This window comes from Podarcis erhardii, assembly GCF_964252035.2.
Source record: "Podarcis erhardii genome assembly, chromosome: 1".
NCBI classification, from domain to species: domain Eukaryota; kingdom Metazoa; phylum Chordata; class Lepidosauria; order Squamata; family Lacertidae; genus Podarcis; species Podarcis erhardii.
The window spans coordinates 99500591-99514936 of NC_138497.1; the positions used below are offsets into that span (position 1 = coordinate 99500591).

The 14346-nt window shown below is 41.2% G+C and overlaps 1 protein-coding gene across 9 annotated transcripts in view; it reads left to right on the forward strand.

Annotated features, from left to right (window-relative positions):
• THSD7B (thrombospondin type 1 domain containing 7B) overlaps positions 1 to 14346 on the forward strand; it is a 616280-nt gene that overhangs the window by 525952 nt on the left and 75982 nt on the right. For all 9 annotated transcript variants that reach the window (XM_081870551.1, XM_081870552.1, XM_081870547.1 and 6 more), the window contains one exon: positions 5303 to 5481. In XM_081870551.1, the coding sequence (XP_081726677.1) occupies positions 5303 to 5481 (179 nt within the window). The remainder of the gene's footprint in view (positions 1 to 5302; positions 5482 to 14346) is intronic.

The following is a 14346-nucleotide window of genomic DNA, read 5'->3' on the forward strand; positions in this document are numbered from 1 at the left end:
AATGTGTCCATGTGCACTATTGCGCCACTCATCAGCCCCTCACTGTGCTCAGTATAAATGTTTGTGCTTGTTTTCAATGTATTTGATTGCTCTTCTGCCTTGGGCTTCACAGTCCAATGAAAGCACTGATGGGTAGGAAAACTATCTACTCATATACTGAACAAGACATTTACTTAATAAACTTGAGCAGCTAATGCTTTTAAAAAGCAGCTAATAAAGACTCTGGGCAAAATAGTGTTGGAGACAACCCTAGGCACCCAACCAGTCCTCTCTCATATGCAAACACAAAACCACAGATTCAGTTTGGGTCCTATGTACATAGTCCCACCCCATTCTTGTTGTTTCTTTCCCTCCTTGCACCCACTAAATTTGTACTCTACCTTTCTACCCAACAGTGCTAACAACAATCATGCAAATACGTACAATAAAATACAGCTAAAAATCAATAAAAGGCAATGTAAAAAAATCTGCTAAATCTCTTCAGATTTTTCAGTACATACTTGTACTCTTTAAGTAGAGAGGGCCTAGGTTCATCTGCTGATAACAGATGTATTCCTACACAGTAACTGATGACAGAGTAAGATGCAAGCCTAGATAGGAATTGGGGGGGGGGGAGTAACCTTATTGCCTGCAAAAAAAAAGGGTGTGGTTGAGAGTACTTAACTATGAAATCTATCCCCCCCCCAAAAAAAAAATCAACACAGTTATTCACTGTGGACCCTGAACCAACATTAGCTTTGCTGCATTATAAGTAGTTGGTGCAAACAGAGCTACTAATATTATGGAGTGTGTTTGCTAAATGCTGTCGCAGTTGAACAGACTGAAGCACTAGAAACCATCCAAATAGTTACATTTCATAGTTACTTAACTTACAGAGATAAAAGCCCTCTTCCAGTTATTGGGCAGCCCACAAATGCCATTAATAAAGGACATAGGCAATTTTTTTTTTAAAAAAAATGGCAATAAGGGTCCCAAGAACATAGTCTGGTGGTACATGATGCAGCCCCTTTGGAGTTAAGCAGGTCTGAGTTGGACAGTCCCTGGGTGGGTGATCGCCGTTGGCACTGTCCATAATGCCCAGGACTTAGCACTGCTCCAGAGCTTTGTGTTAGAAAATGGCAGCTGCCAACTTGCCCCCCTCCCCAAATGGTAGAGAGTGTATAAAGAAAATTCTGCAAAGTGGCCTTTTACTGGGGGCGGGGTGAAAACAAAAAGCTCCAACATTCCCAGAAATTGTCTTCTGGAATTTTTTGGCTCAACTCTCATATTGTCCAATATGTAGGTTGTCCATAAGACCCTAAGCTTCTAAATCCTTCCTGAAGCTTAATTGATTTTGCCTCAATTAATCTGCCTAGACAAGGCACTTACAATTAATCTGCCTAGACAAGGCACTTTACATTTCTATGGAAAGTCCACTATTATCCAGGCTCACAAACAGTAAGAAACCAAAGAATCATATTGCACCAGAGTTTATATAAAGAGCTCCATTGCTAACTCAAGACATGTTGCCCCCTGAGGGGAAGGATAAGATGGTGCATTTCCATGTAGACTGGAAGTTGACTCTTACTTCGAACACCAGTGATACAACAGGTCCCTCCACTACACCTGAGGGCAGAAAGCTAGCTCAGAGCAATGTAGGCTGCATGGCACACCAGGCACTGTCTTCCCCCAAGCACCTACCACCTGAGGCAGCTGTCTTAGTTTGCCTAATGGTAGGGCTGGCCCTAACAAACTTTTTTCCCCTTTTAATTTATTCTAACTTACTTTTCTTCAGTGAAAGCTGAAAAGCAGACAATCACACAATTATTATTTTTTTGACCTTCTGTTATTTATAATGCATAATCACAAAGTGCACATGAAATCCGATTGAATCTACTGATGGTGGGTGTAAGGGAACTGCTGATAAATAATAGAGAGCAGTGATACTGCCTAATCTAAATGGATTTGGAGACGTAAGTGGCTATGATGAAGCATTTGTCTGCAAAGTAACAAACCAAATTAGTGTACATTTTAAATTAAACCATTATACAGCTTAGGGGAAGAGCTGCAATAAAGAGCTATTATGGAAAAAAATGTTAAAGCTATCAGTCTGTTGTCAAACTGCAGTGCAAAAGGTTAACAAAATGCAGATTTGAAACAAAAAAAGAGGAAAGGAAACGATACTACTAATCTTTGTATTTATTGTTTTTACCCTTGTCTGCAAAATTGATTTCATTGCAGCTTAGCTATTCAGGCAGTTTCAACTGGCTGTGGGTATTTTACTAATATAGTTCTGTGATAAGAAAAGTTGGCTTTGCTATAAGCAATTTTAATGCAAAAGCCAACAAATCATACTGCCAAATGGTTTTATAGCTTAAGCCTGGATCTCAGCCTCTTACATTCGATTTAATAGAGCCGTGTGATCAATTTTGTCATTTGGGGATGAATCTAGTTCAGTTGACCTCGGAAGCTTGTAGGTTCCCCCCTTAATTTTGAGAGATTAGGGGCACTCAAGAACTTGAGTGGTGACATGAGACAGAATTGTTGCAGCGTCCAGATCAAGTGATAAAGCCGAGGCAATCAAGCAGGTCTTGGCAGCAAGAGAAATAGCAAGTGATTTCAAGCATATTTTTAAAATGGTGATTCAGTGATTGAAAACAGTTTACTTGCAGGTGGTCCTACAATGAGCACAGTGTTAGTCAGGATTTTCCTGGAACTTTCCTTTTTCTTTTTGTCATGAGCTAGAAAGAAGCTTGTCTTATCAGCAGGATAACCAGATGAAACAGAAATCTTAAATTTCAGCATGGGGATGATTCTTACCAAAGTTGAAAGGTTCTCTCTTAAGGACACAAGAAGAGTTCAGCAGGATCACACCAAAGCCCCATCTAGTCCAGCATTCTGTTTCTCACAGTGGCCTATGGAAAGCCTACTGGCATGACATGAGGTCAATAACCCTCTTCTGCTGTGATTCTCCAGCAACTGGTATTCTGAGACTTATTGCCTCTGATTCTGGAAGTTCAGGTTTTGTATTTTATTTTTCTTACCCCAGTGAGCATCACTTTAAACTTATAGATCAAGCTTCATTGGCCCATTTAATTGGCCCAATAACCCAGTCTGGAATTTATCTTGAAGCTGATCGCAGTTTCTTTCAGTGCAAGACTTTATTGCAATTATACACTGAATTTTAAAAGCGTTTCTTTGGGTTCCCTTTTCAGCTCTTATTATAACCTCAACTGTGTCAATGCAGGCTAAACCAGCCTTACCAAACCTAGATACTCTCCAGATGATTTAAACTACATTCCTAGCCAATGCCTATGCTGGCTGATGATGATGGGAGTTGTAATCCAAAATGTCAGTTGGGAAAGCTGGGCTAAACTATCAGCTTTTATTGTGAGAAGGGGTTTGTCCCTTTGCCATACTTGCATACCGCATAGGCCTCCTCTAATTGTTGTTAGCAATAGTCATTCAGTGAGCTGGTTCAGGCATCAAGCCAAAATTAAACCAGGATATTATTATTATTATTATTATTATTATTATTATTATTATATAAAAACCACACTTAAACCACAGGTCATTTCACAGACGATCAAAAACATTCTGGCTTGTTTTGTGAGAGTTTGGCTTGTTTTTCCCCTGTCTACTTCCTGCCTTTTTCATATTTCATGAAAACCTTTGCAGTATCCTACCACTGGCACTGTATCACTGCATCACCATATCTCCTTCCCATTGACTAGCTGCAAAATCAAGGGTGTGGAAATCTTCCTGGCATTCTGTGCCAGCTCTTGTCAACAGCTGGCTGTTGCTACAAGATCTTGGCGTTTCTTGAACCTTTCCTTCCACTGCTCATCTTTATCCTCCAATCACTCTTAACATTGCACTGTAACATAATTTCTTCCCCGTTTTATAGCACCCACATCACCCCCCCCCCTTCTTCATGAAGGCTTGCTATGTGAATGTATCTTGGGGAGGAGGGAGTCACAATCTAACTTCATTGCAAACTGCAAAAAATAAAAACATGGAGAGGGGAGAGACTCGTTTTCTTTCACAGCCGAGATTCTGTGCCCCACAACTTGACATTTGTCTCCTGAGGGAAAGAGATGAAGGGTTGGACTACAGTGTGTGTGCATATATATATAGGTTTAGGGAATGTCCCAAGGGAAATTATTGTAGAGGTGCTGCTGCTCCAGCTAACATCACATCACCACCTATCTCACCCCATCTCCTATCTGTCTTTCATGTGCTGGGGCTTCCAATATGATTTGAACTCTCCCTCCCCTTCTACTGTTTAGAATTCAGCTTTGGGGCTTTCTGGCATGCTTAGAATTCAGCCTGGCCACAAGGCCCACTAAGCTTAATGGAATTTACTTCAGAGTAAACATGCACTGGATTGTGATGTAATATGGATAGGGGAGGGAAGTAGTGAAGACAACAGAAATGGTGCTTTGAAGCCACGGCAGGGAGGAGAGAATCACTCAAATGGCTGTTTATGGGGAGGAAACCTAACATAAATTTGTCGATAGGGGGATCAGTATATACCTTAAATAACCTATCAAGTTGGCTGTTCAGCGGAGGTATTTGTCTTGCTCTTAAAACATTTTTAGGAGCCCCATGCTCATGTGCACAGGCTTGACTTGTAAAATTTTAGCAACAGGCTTTTAAACTTTTATTTTATTTTAAAAATAACTAAAGTGAAAGCTAGTCCTCATGGAGAGCAGCCTCTTTAACTTTCCTCCAGATGTTCGTCTCCACTCTGTGCCCTGGCTGTGTAAGGAAGGCAAGTCGGGGTGGGGAAAGGTTCCTGTCTCCAGACAGATTTAGCAGTGGTGTCATCTTCAGTGACATGTCTAGTGGTAGCAGCTGAGCATGGAGAGTAGTTCAACTTTTCAGTCACTGTTCTCTAGCATCTCAAGCTTGAAGGACAAACAAATAAACCACACTTAAACTGTAATTTAAAAAACTTTCCAGGTTCAAACGTAATGCTAAATCATAGTTAAGGTCAGTAAGCTATGGCTTATTTTTGCTAACAAATCAGTAGGCCTAGTATGCACATAATGTGAAACCATAGTTTATCAATTTAAGGTTTATTTAAACCATAGTTTAGTGCTATGTACGAACCAGACCAATGTGAAGAACCAATGAGTTGACAGAAATATAGGACTCCTAAGCAACAATCACTTGTTTGAAATGCCCAACCCTCCTAGTTCCCATGTAACTTTCCAGATACACCATTCCAAGACAGATGACCTTCAGACTATTAATTAGATAAATATCTCAGTGTTAAGATAATTTTCACTGTTCTGTCTTTCCTACATTTTTATTTTAGGTTATGTTGAACAGCCTTGTATGGTACCTTGCCCATTTGATTGCAAATTAAGTGACTGGTCTAGTTGGGCCCCTTGCAGTTCGTCTTGTGGAACAGGAGTGAAAATCCGGTCCAAGTGGCTTAAGGAGAAGCCTTACAATGGAGGACGTCCATGTCCAAAACTGGATCCTAAGAATCAGGTGAGGTATATCAAGAAACCAGTAGGACACTTTTACAGTGTATCAGATACATTTAGGGAATTATCTGGATTATATAAACAAGACAGCTTCCCTTTAGTAAATATTCTCCCTCACCTGGTCATACTTTTTCCTAGGAATACATATTGATACAGCCTTTCATGTTTATTTCAGAGTTCCTTCCTTATTCTCAAAAATACTCCAGTCTCTTTGGCATTGTGAGTAAATATTTATACCATGTTTCCGCTGTATCTCACAAATCACTAATAACAGAGTGCATTCAGCGAGACTCACTTAAAATAGTCTGTGAAGATTGATTCTTTGAACCTATTCTTCATTATTTCCCTCCCCCCAACAAATTCAATTCCACTCTGTTCTAATAAGTTTCTATCTGACAATTACAAGGTAATTTTCTAGTGTATACTCTTATTAGGAGAAGACACAGATATAAATGAGAATATTCAGATGGAAAATTAGGAGTAAAATATTTTTCAATTAATGTTGCAATTTAATGTAATAAAGGAACTTGGCAGTTAATGCAGACAGGAGAATGTATGGGCTCATACAATTAAAAATGTTTAATGCTTTTAAAGTCTATTGAAAGAAACTCAGTATCCTACTCTTTGTGCTGGTTATTTCTAAAGGAGATGTGTTAGTATTTCCTTCATTTCATCTTTTCTGTTTCTAATACAAGCATACTCAGGAAAGTCACTTGCGGAACTTTGACTGTAGCGTGCAGGTTATCTTAACATTAAGAAAGCAAAGAAAGTAAGAAAACTGATCTAATATTACAGTCCTACAGAAGCTGGAAATAAGCAACATGGAACACATTGTGACTTACTACTGCACTGTGTTCATTCTGCCTCTGGTCATGGTTTCGCTTTGCACAAAATAAGAGCTTCTTGCATGGGATGCACTTTTACACAATCTATTTAAAAGGTGCAATTCAAATAGCCTTTATTTCTTAGGCTTGGTTCGTGCTGCACCCTGGCAGGTAGTTATGATGAAGAATCCTACTTACTGGAAATCAAGCTGAATACCCTGGATTAGGGGCTTTAACTCTGATATTTTCCCCGCAATAGTTTGTATACACGATAGGGTGCTGGAGTGAACCTGAAGCTTGTGACCTCCCCCCCCCCCACCATGCAGAGAACTGTTGGTGTGAATTAAGCACATACGTTCTAGTCACACAATTTGTCCATTGTGGAAGAGCTGCAGGCAGATCATAAAAGCAAGGCCTTGTTCTTTATGCACAAACATACTTTGAACCCTGGTTCATCACAGAAATTTGGGGGAAGGTATGTCAAATTTGAGGCTCACTTTTGCATTCAGGGTTATATCCAATGCTTCTCCTATTCAGAGCAGACCCATTGACGTTAATGGTCCTAAGTAATTTAGGTTTGTTAGTTTCAACATTTCTTCTTCTTTGGCGATCACTCGTACCCAAGTAAGATTGTCTTCCATGAACACAGTCTTAACAGTGTCCATAGGTGATCGCGGAGGCCAATTCTGGAGCCACATGTCCTTCCACAGTGGGGACATAGGTTTCCGGGCAGGAGTTAATCATGGTGAGGGTTTGCCAAACATGCCTTCCTCTTAGCACGTATCTCACTTTCATTCTATTCTCCAGGTGGAGTGCTCGCAGGCCAATGTTTCCCAATTGTCGGTGTTTATACTACTTTTTTTTTAGATTTGCCTTGAGACAGTCTTTAAACCTCTTTTGTTGACCACCAGCATTACGCTTTCCATTTTTAAGTTCGGAATAGAGTAGTTGCTTTGGAAGACAATAATCAGGCAACTGAACAACATGACCAGTCCAACGAAGTTGATGTTGAAGAATTATTTCTTCAACACTGGTGATCTTTGCTTCTTCTAGTACACTGACATTAGTTTGCCTGTCTTCCCAAGTGATATGTAAAATTTTTCGGAGACACCATTGATGGAATCTTTTGAGGAGATGGAGATGGTGTTTACACATGGGCCATGTTTCACAAGCATATAGTAAGATTGGTAGTACAATAGCTAGCATACAGTAAAGTTGGTAGTACAATACCAACCCTCAGTGAAGCACAGTATGGCAACTGTCTAGGCAATTCTAGCAGTCTAAATGCTGAGCTAAATGATCAGCCAAGCTAGAAAACTAGCTTTCTGTCTCAGTGGCAAGTGAATAGAACAGGAACACAACTCTCTGCCACCTAAAGTGAGGGGAGAGACATTGTCACACCTCCACCATTTCTTTCTCTCTTCCCTTTGCCACTGTCTGGTCTCCCTCTTCTTCCCCTCCCAGCTGCTGCTTCTGTCGCTGCTGCACCTCAGCCCTCATCCTGGCCCACTTATATTTGTTTGGTTTTGCCTCTGCAGTGGCCACAATGCCAATGAGCTTTCCTCCTCTATTCTGGCTTGGTTCACTTTGAGAAAGGACTAAGGGAGAAGGCCATGCCTAACAACAGACATTCCTGGCAAGGTGGCTAGGCAACCTCTTCTTGGGCACAGCACCTAGAAGCTTTGTTTAAAGTTAGATAAAATTGTCAAGCTACTTGAAAGTAACTTTAATGTTTCGCCTAACCTGCTGCTCACATCCTTTCTCAGAGCATGGCAGGATGGGGAGGGGGGAATGGTGGTAGTCCTGCAGACACCTCTCATCCATGCAAAGATTCTGTAGGTGCTCCTGGACTGGCAGCAAGACAAGAGAGCAGTGTCCCAGAGGAAACCAGTTCCTCCAACACACACATGCTTGCTGCCTGAAACAATGGTGTGAAATTACTTTGTGATTGGGCCACCCCTGCAAGTGAGTATAATGTGAGGTACGGTCATCACATTTTATTCAAACTCTGCTTTGAAAAGCTGGATTCAAATTGGCCTTAATGTTATTTGCAATCTTTCCATTTTCTACAGCTAGGTTTAGACAAAGTTTTGAAGTTTCTTATTGCTTTCTTACATATTAACATACATAAGCAATAGTGTAATAGAAACAGAGCCCAAGGAAATATGATGATGCTCAATAAGATAAATAATGCCCATATCTCAGTACTTTCCCTCATAAATCTGGGAGATCACCTAACAGGTAAAATGAAATTCCACTGTAAATAATGCACAGATGATAAGCTTGAGGAAGATATAGTAAGGCCCATCACCCACAAACATGGCAGAATATTTATGTCAAAATTCAAACACATTTTTTTTGTCAGCTTTCTAATTTCAAAATTGGTTTAGCACCTCTTTGAATGGAATTCTTAAATTTAATGGTAGATAAACTTCATGGGAAACTATGAGACAGAAATAATAATAATAATAATAATAATAATAATAATAATAATAATAATAATAAATTTTATTTATATCTCGCCCTCCCCAGCCGAAGCCGGGCTCAGGGCGGCTAACAACAGATAGTGTTCTGTATGTCTTCATCTAGACCAATGAGACACATGAAGATTTATTTCTGTTTTGGAATCGTGCCTGTGGATAGCAAATTCTGATATTTTCCAGATTGCCATTAGATTCTATTGCTACCCGAAGAGTAGGAAACACAATAGCATAATGAATACCATTTCTTATTTTCTGTTGGGATGCACATATTGGCTTTGAAGTGCAACAGAGGAATAATGTTGACAACTGGATTTTATAAACTGAGTTGATACTTATATTGTGCTCTCCTTTAGAAAGCTGAGAGCAGCTTATATGAAGATGCTAGTGATCTTCACCCAGACACTGATCAACTCCACACTTCCTTAGCTTCACCTTTCCTTCAGAGACAGGTACTTTTAGACCAGGGTAGCTAAAGCCAGGCTGTGCAGGTGTTGTTGGACTCCAGCTCCCATCAGTCTTGGCCACTGGCTGGGCAGGCTGGGGCTGATGGGAGTTGGAAGGCTGCACATTGGCTACCGCATCCTAATCCATTCACATTCATTAAGAATGTATACTTAGATAGAGTGTTCTACTATACTTTAAGTCTATTAACTCTAGTACTATCCTCAACAGGGACATGGGTGGCGCTGTGGTCTAAACCACAGAGCCTAGGGCTTGCCGATCAGAAGGTCGGTAGTTTGAATCCGTGCGACAGGGTGAGCTCCCATTGCTCGGTCCCTACTCCTGCCAACCTTGCAGTTTGAAAGCACATCAGGTACAAGTAGATAAATAGGTACCGCTCTGGTGGGAAGGTAAACTGTGTTTCTGTGCGCTGCTCTGGTTCGCCAGAAGTGGCTTAGTCATGCTGGCCACATGACCTGGAAGCTGTATACCAGCTCCCTCAGCCAGTAAAGCAAGATGAGCACCGCAAACCCAGAGTTGTCCGTGACTGGACCTAACGTTCAGGGGTCCCTTTACCTTTACTATCCTCAACAGAGAGAGCAAACAATTATTTACCCCCTTTCTGTCTTTTATTTTTTTTTAAAAAAAATAATTTTTATTGGGTTTTTACATTTTATAACAACAAACACACACACAAAGACAAAAACACACAAACACACAAATACAATTACATACCCTAATTTTCTTTACCCACTTTCATTGACTTCCCCCCACCCCCTCCTCTTACATCCCAGTTCCAAAATTAATTCAGCAAGTTCTTACCTAACCTCTTAAACATATTCATATTGTTTTTAAAAATTAAATTCTTTTTGTTTATCTATATTCAACTTATCCAATTCTCTTATAATCATTAATTTCTTTTTTTTTTAAGGTCGATCTAACTTGCCCTCCACAAATTTTCCCTTTATTATATTAATTATAGGTCACATTGACCAAGTAAAACAAAACATAACATTTTATAGTTCTATTCTCTCTCCCCCCCCTGCCCCGGTTTCTGTCCCTTCCCAGACAAATGTCCAAAAAACAAACAAAAAATAGTTCTTAGCCCGGATGCCTCACGTCCGAGGCGTCTGATTCTCTGTCAGTCCCTCTCTGCCAACTATATTGGTAATCCTCTTTGTTGGTCCTAAGACCCCGAAGGAGTTCAGTCAGAGTCACATCATATTTTCTTTCATCCAGAATGTTAAAGAGTGTTTGCTGCGAAAGACCATCTAGTTTTCCATACTCAAGAGGAAAGTCCCAATCATGTTGCTTTATTCTTTTTAGTTTTAATATTCCAAGTACTCCAGGGACTTCTCTCTTCTTCTTTCTCATCTTTCGCAGGTTTGTAATCCATACTCTAACAATGCAGATTCCTGGTTGATATTTTCCACTTGTAGTGTCTGAACTCCTTCTTTCTTCTCTGTCAATTCCAAAGGCATCTCTTCCTGCTCAGCTGCAGAGTTTTTATCATGCGTCTCCTTTGTGCATTCAGCAGAGTTGTTTGTTTCAGAATTCAAGGTCATAAAAACTTTACTCAGAGCCATACTCTGCTCCTGCAGGATTCCCACGAGAAAGAACATTTTTTCTATCTCCGCCAGTAATTTTCCCTCTGCAGCCATTGTAATGTCACTAATTCCCCCTAGGGGGCTTTCAGTTATTTAGTAGTCCTTTTCCAATAATCTGTTACTTTGTTATTATCAATACTTTGTTTCCAATCGCCTCAGTTCAAATGTATCTGCTTTAATTCCAAGAGTTGTTAAATAACAAAATTCTTTACTTTGTCCGCCCGTTTGACAGCTTCTTTGACAGCTGTCAAACTCCTTTCATTTCTTCCTCCGGCACCCAAATAGGACACTCCCGGGTTTTTGGGGGGGATTACACACAAAGTTCCAAAATTCCCTTTCTCTCCAGCACAAAATCTTCTTCTATCAAATTTGTGAAAAACTTTTAAATCATCAAAACAGTATTCATTCCGCCTTAATTCTCCGTTCCTTGCTTTAAATCGTCTATAAGTAGAGGGGGTGCGGACTTCCCTTTAACACATCCCCCGATCGTGCCGAATTCACAGGATAAAATTTTTAAAGTCCAAATTCCACTACTCACGGGTCCTTTGTTATCCAGTCCAAATTTTGGGAAGAAAGTCAGCGCTCTCCAGCCATGGCTTGCGGCTTCACTCCACTGAAGTAGCGGTCTACTCTCAGCACCACGCCACTCTCCGTACCCTCTCCGCAGCCTTTAAAAAGGCTCTTCGTGGGTCGGGGAGGGCGCTTAAGGTGCCCACCGAGTCACCAAGTCCGCAGGCTTCCGCGCCTGCGGTTTCTGAGGGTCCCCATGTCGCCGGCACGGCAAGACCCATCTTCAGTAGAGCCGATTCCCTCCGGAGCTCGGAGGGAATCCGCCATTAGCCGTTCGTGCTAACCCGGAAGTCCCCCCCCCCCCTTTTTGTCTTTTAAAGGTTTGAAAAGTGAAATATGTTTCCTTTTTGGGATACTCTAGACTTGGCATTCACTAATTAAAACATGTGCCCCTATGAAGAGCTTGTGCAGTAGTGTTGCAAATTCCTAGTAGTGCTTATAATGGCATGGAGGCTATCGTCACATGATTCAGAAGAAAAACTTGTAATACAGCCTGCCCTTAAGCTTATTTTCTGAAGGCTTGATGTAGTTTGACCATAGATGCAGATGTCACAAGACTACTGCCGCCCTCAGCTGCTAGGGCTGGCTCGCCTGATGGTGAGAGGCTCAGCAGGTGCAAAGCTAGCAGGAGGGAGAAGGAAGCTGTAGGCAGTGAGAGGACTGAAGTCTCTCCTCTTACCTTCTCTCTCTCTTGTTCACCTCCTTTCCACAAACTGCAGTCTCTTGGGTGCTAGCTGCGGGTTCTGCAACTATATTCAATTATCCCCATGTCTGTTGCTTGCTTGCTTCTCCCCCTCTGCACTGTAGCACTTAAAAAAAAAAGCAGTTCCATAATGGATGGAATTTTCTTCTATTTTTAATAAATTTCTACAAAATAAGAAAGGCAACTAGAGAGGGTCAAACTGCCTGAAAGGGAAAAAAATTATCATTTCACCTCAGTCACTGAAGTTCAATTAGTTTGGAGCAGTATTTTTAATAAACAAGTTTGGTCCCTGCCAAATCTCTAGTGGACAGTGTGGCATGTTGCTAGACTTGCAAAGCTTGGGTGTCATAAATCAGCATGACAACAGCTAACACTGAGGTTGAACTTATTCTAACGTCTTTGTCTAGGGAACAAAGGAGCACAGTAGGATTGATGCCTTTGTTGCCCTTTGGCAGCAGGTTTAGACCCTCCCCCCCCCACCTTAACTTTTCCAAACTATACTAAGAAACTTCTTAAATTATCTACATGTCCATTATAAATATTCACATTGCTGTACTTGCTGGCTTCCCCAGGTGTTACATTGTCACTTGCGATGCAGCGCCAGCATGCTTTCCCCCCCTCAAGGTGAGAAAGAGGAACCACCAGGGAAGTTTTAATGTGTTGTCTTTATTCACATAAATGAATGTATCTCTCTGGAGGAGACTTGAGGGGACTTGCTGCCCAGATCTGCCGCCCAGTGTCTAATAAATAGGTCGCCAGTGTAGTGACTTCCATATGTTGTTGGGCTACAACTCTTATTGATCATGCTGTCCAGTGCTGACAGGAGTTGTCTGATAACATACAGAAGCCATATTAGCTACTCCAGTCCTATAATTTCATTGAGTTAATCAGAGTTCTCTGCTATGCAGGCACCTTTGTCCCCATGATGGAACAGGGGAGGTGAGATGTACAAACTGAGCTGGATCAGGTTGCCCAAGTTCCATGCCTTCTTTTCCTCTTTTCTCCTCTATAAATATCCCTAGAGCAGGCTTAGGGCACTTTCAGATGACTTGCTTATTGAGCATTAATATTTTGTTTGCAAAGAGATTAGACAGCATTGGCCATTTAATGGAGGCTGGATGATGTTACATCAAAGCAATTGTTATCCCACACTTTCCCAATCCCTTTTCTCATGGCAAAAACTTCAATTTTTGTGTGTGGAAGCAGCTCTGTTGTGCAAGCCACTTACTCAGCTATAATTATGCAGCCTGAATTTGCTGGCGTGCAATTGAACCCCACCTGAAACTAGCAATATTCAGGAAGTGAGACAATTTTCATTCAGGTTTGTCCAAGCCAAGCAGCAGCATCCCTCAGGCCATTGCAGTGCCATGCAATGAAGGGGAGAGTGAGGAGTCCACTTGCTACCATAAAACATTTACCACATGGCCATTCACTGTCTTCCTGCTCTTTTCTACTTATGAGGCCAGAGGCAGCAATGCCATGGAACATCTCCATTAGCTCATCCAGTTTTGTCCCACCACTTTCTCCCAGGAAAATCCAATCTTTACTGCTGAATTGGAGCAAATGTCAACCAGGTTTTTCTCAGATTGATGTTTGCTCCAATTCAGCACAAAGGAGTGGTTTTCCAGGGGAAAGTGATGGGGCAAACAGAAAACCACTGAGGCCCATGTCTAGAAAATATGGGACAAGCTGAAAACTGCTCATACTCAAGCTTTTTAGCCACAGGACAAGGGGAAATGTAGACAATCCCAGAGTTAGAACTAGATAGGGGTGACAGTAAGTAAAATACCCATATAGCTTGATTAAAAGATGGATCTTCATGCTATTATAAGAAGCTATGAAGCTTGGTCAATGCTTATTGAAGTGACTATCTTATGTGGAAGGAAGTCCCACCATGCTCAGCAGAACTCACTCCCATATACAGTGTGCACAGGACTGTGTATTTCAGCTCATTATACGATGTCTCAAAATAGTCACTGGTAGCCTTGCTTTAAGCCTTGTGTCTTGCTGCTGAAGTCATGTGTGATGTATTGATATTCTGTACAGACAGAACTTCACTTAATTTGCTTTTACTGGGAGGGAGGTAACAAAGAAGGAGAGAAACTCAGGCACTATTATGTGGCAGGTAATAGTGACACGCATGGCCGTGCTGCTGAAGATTTTGCCATGTTATCTATAATAATAAATTCCAGCTTTGGATTCTGCTGCCATATGATTTTACACTGAGCTTCTTTCTCTTTG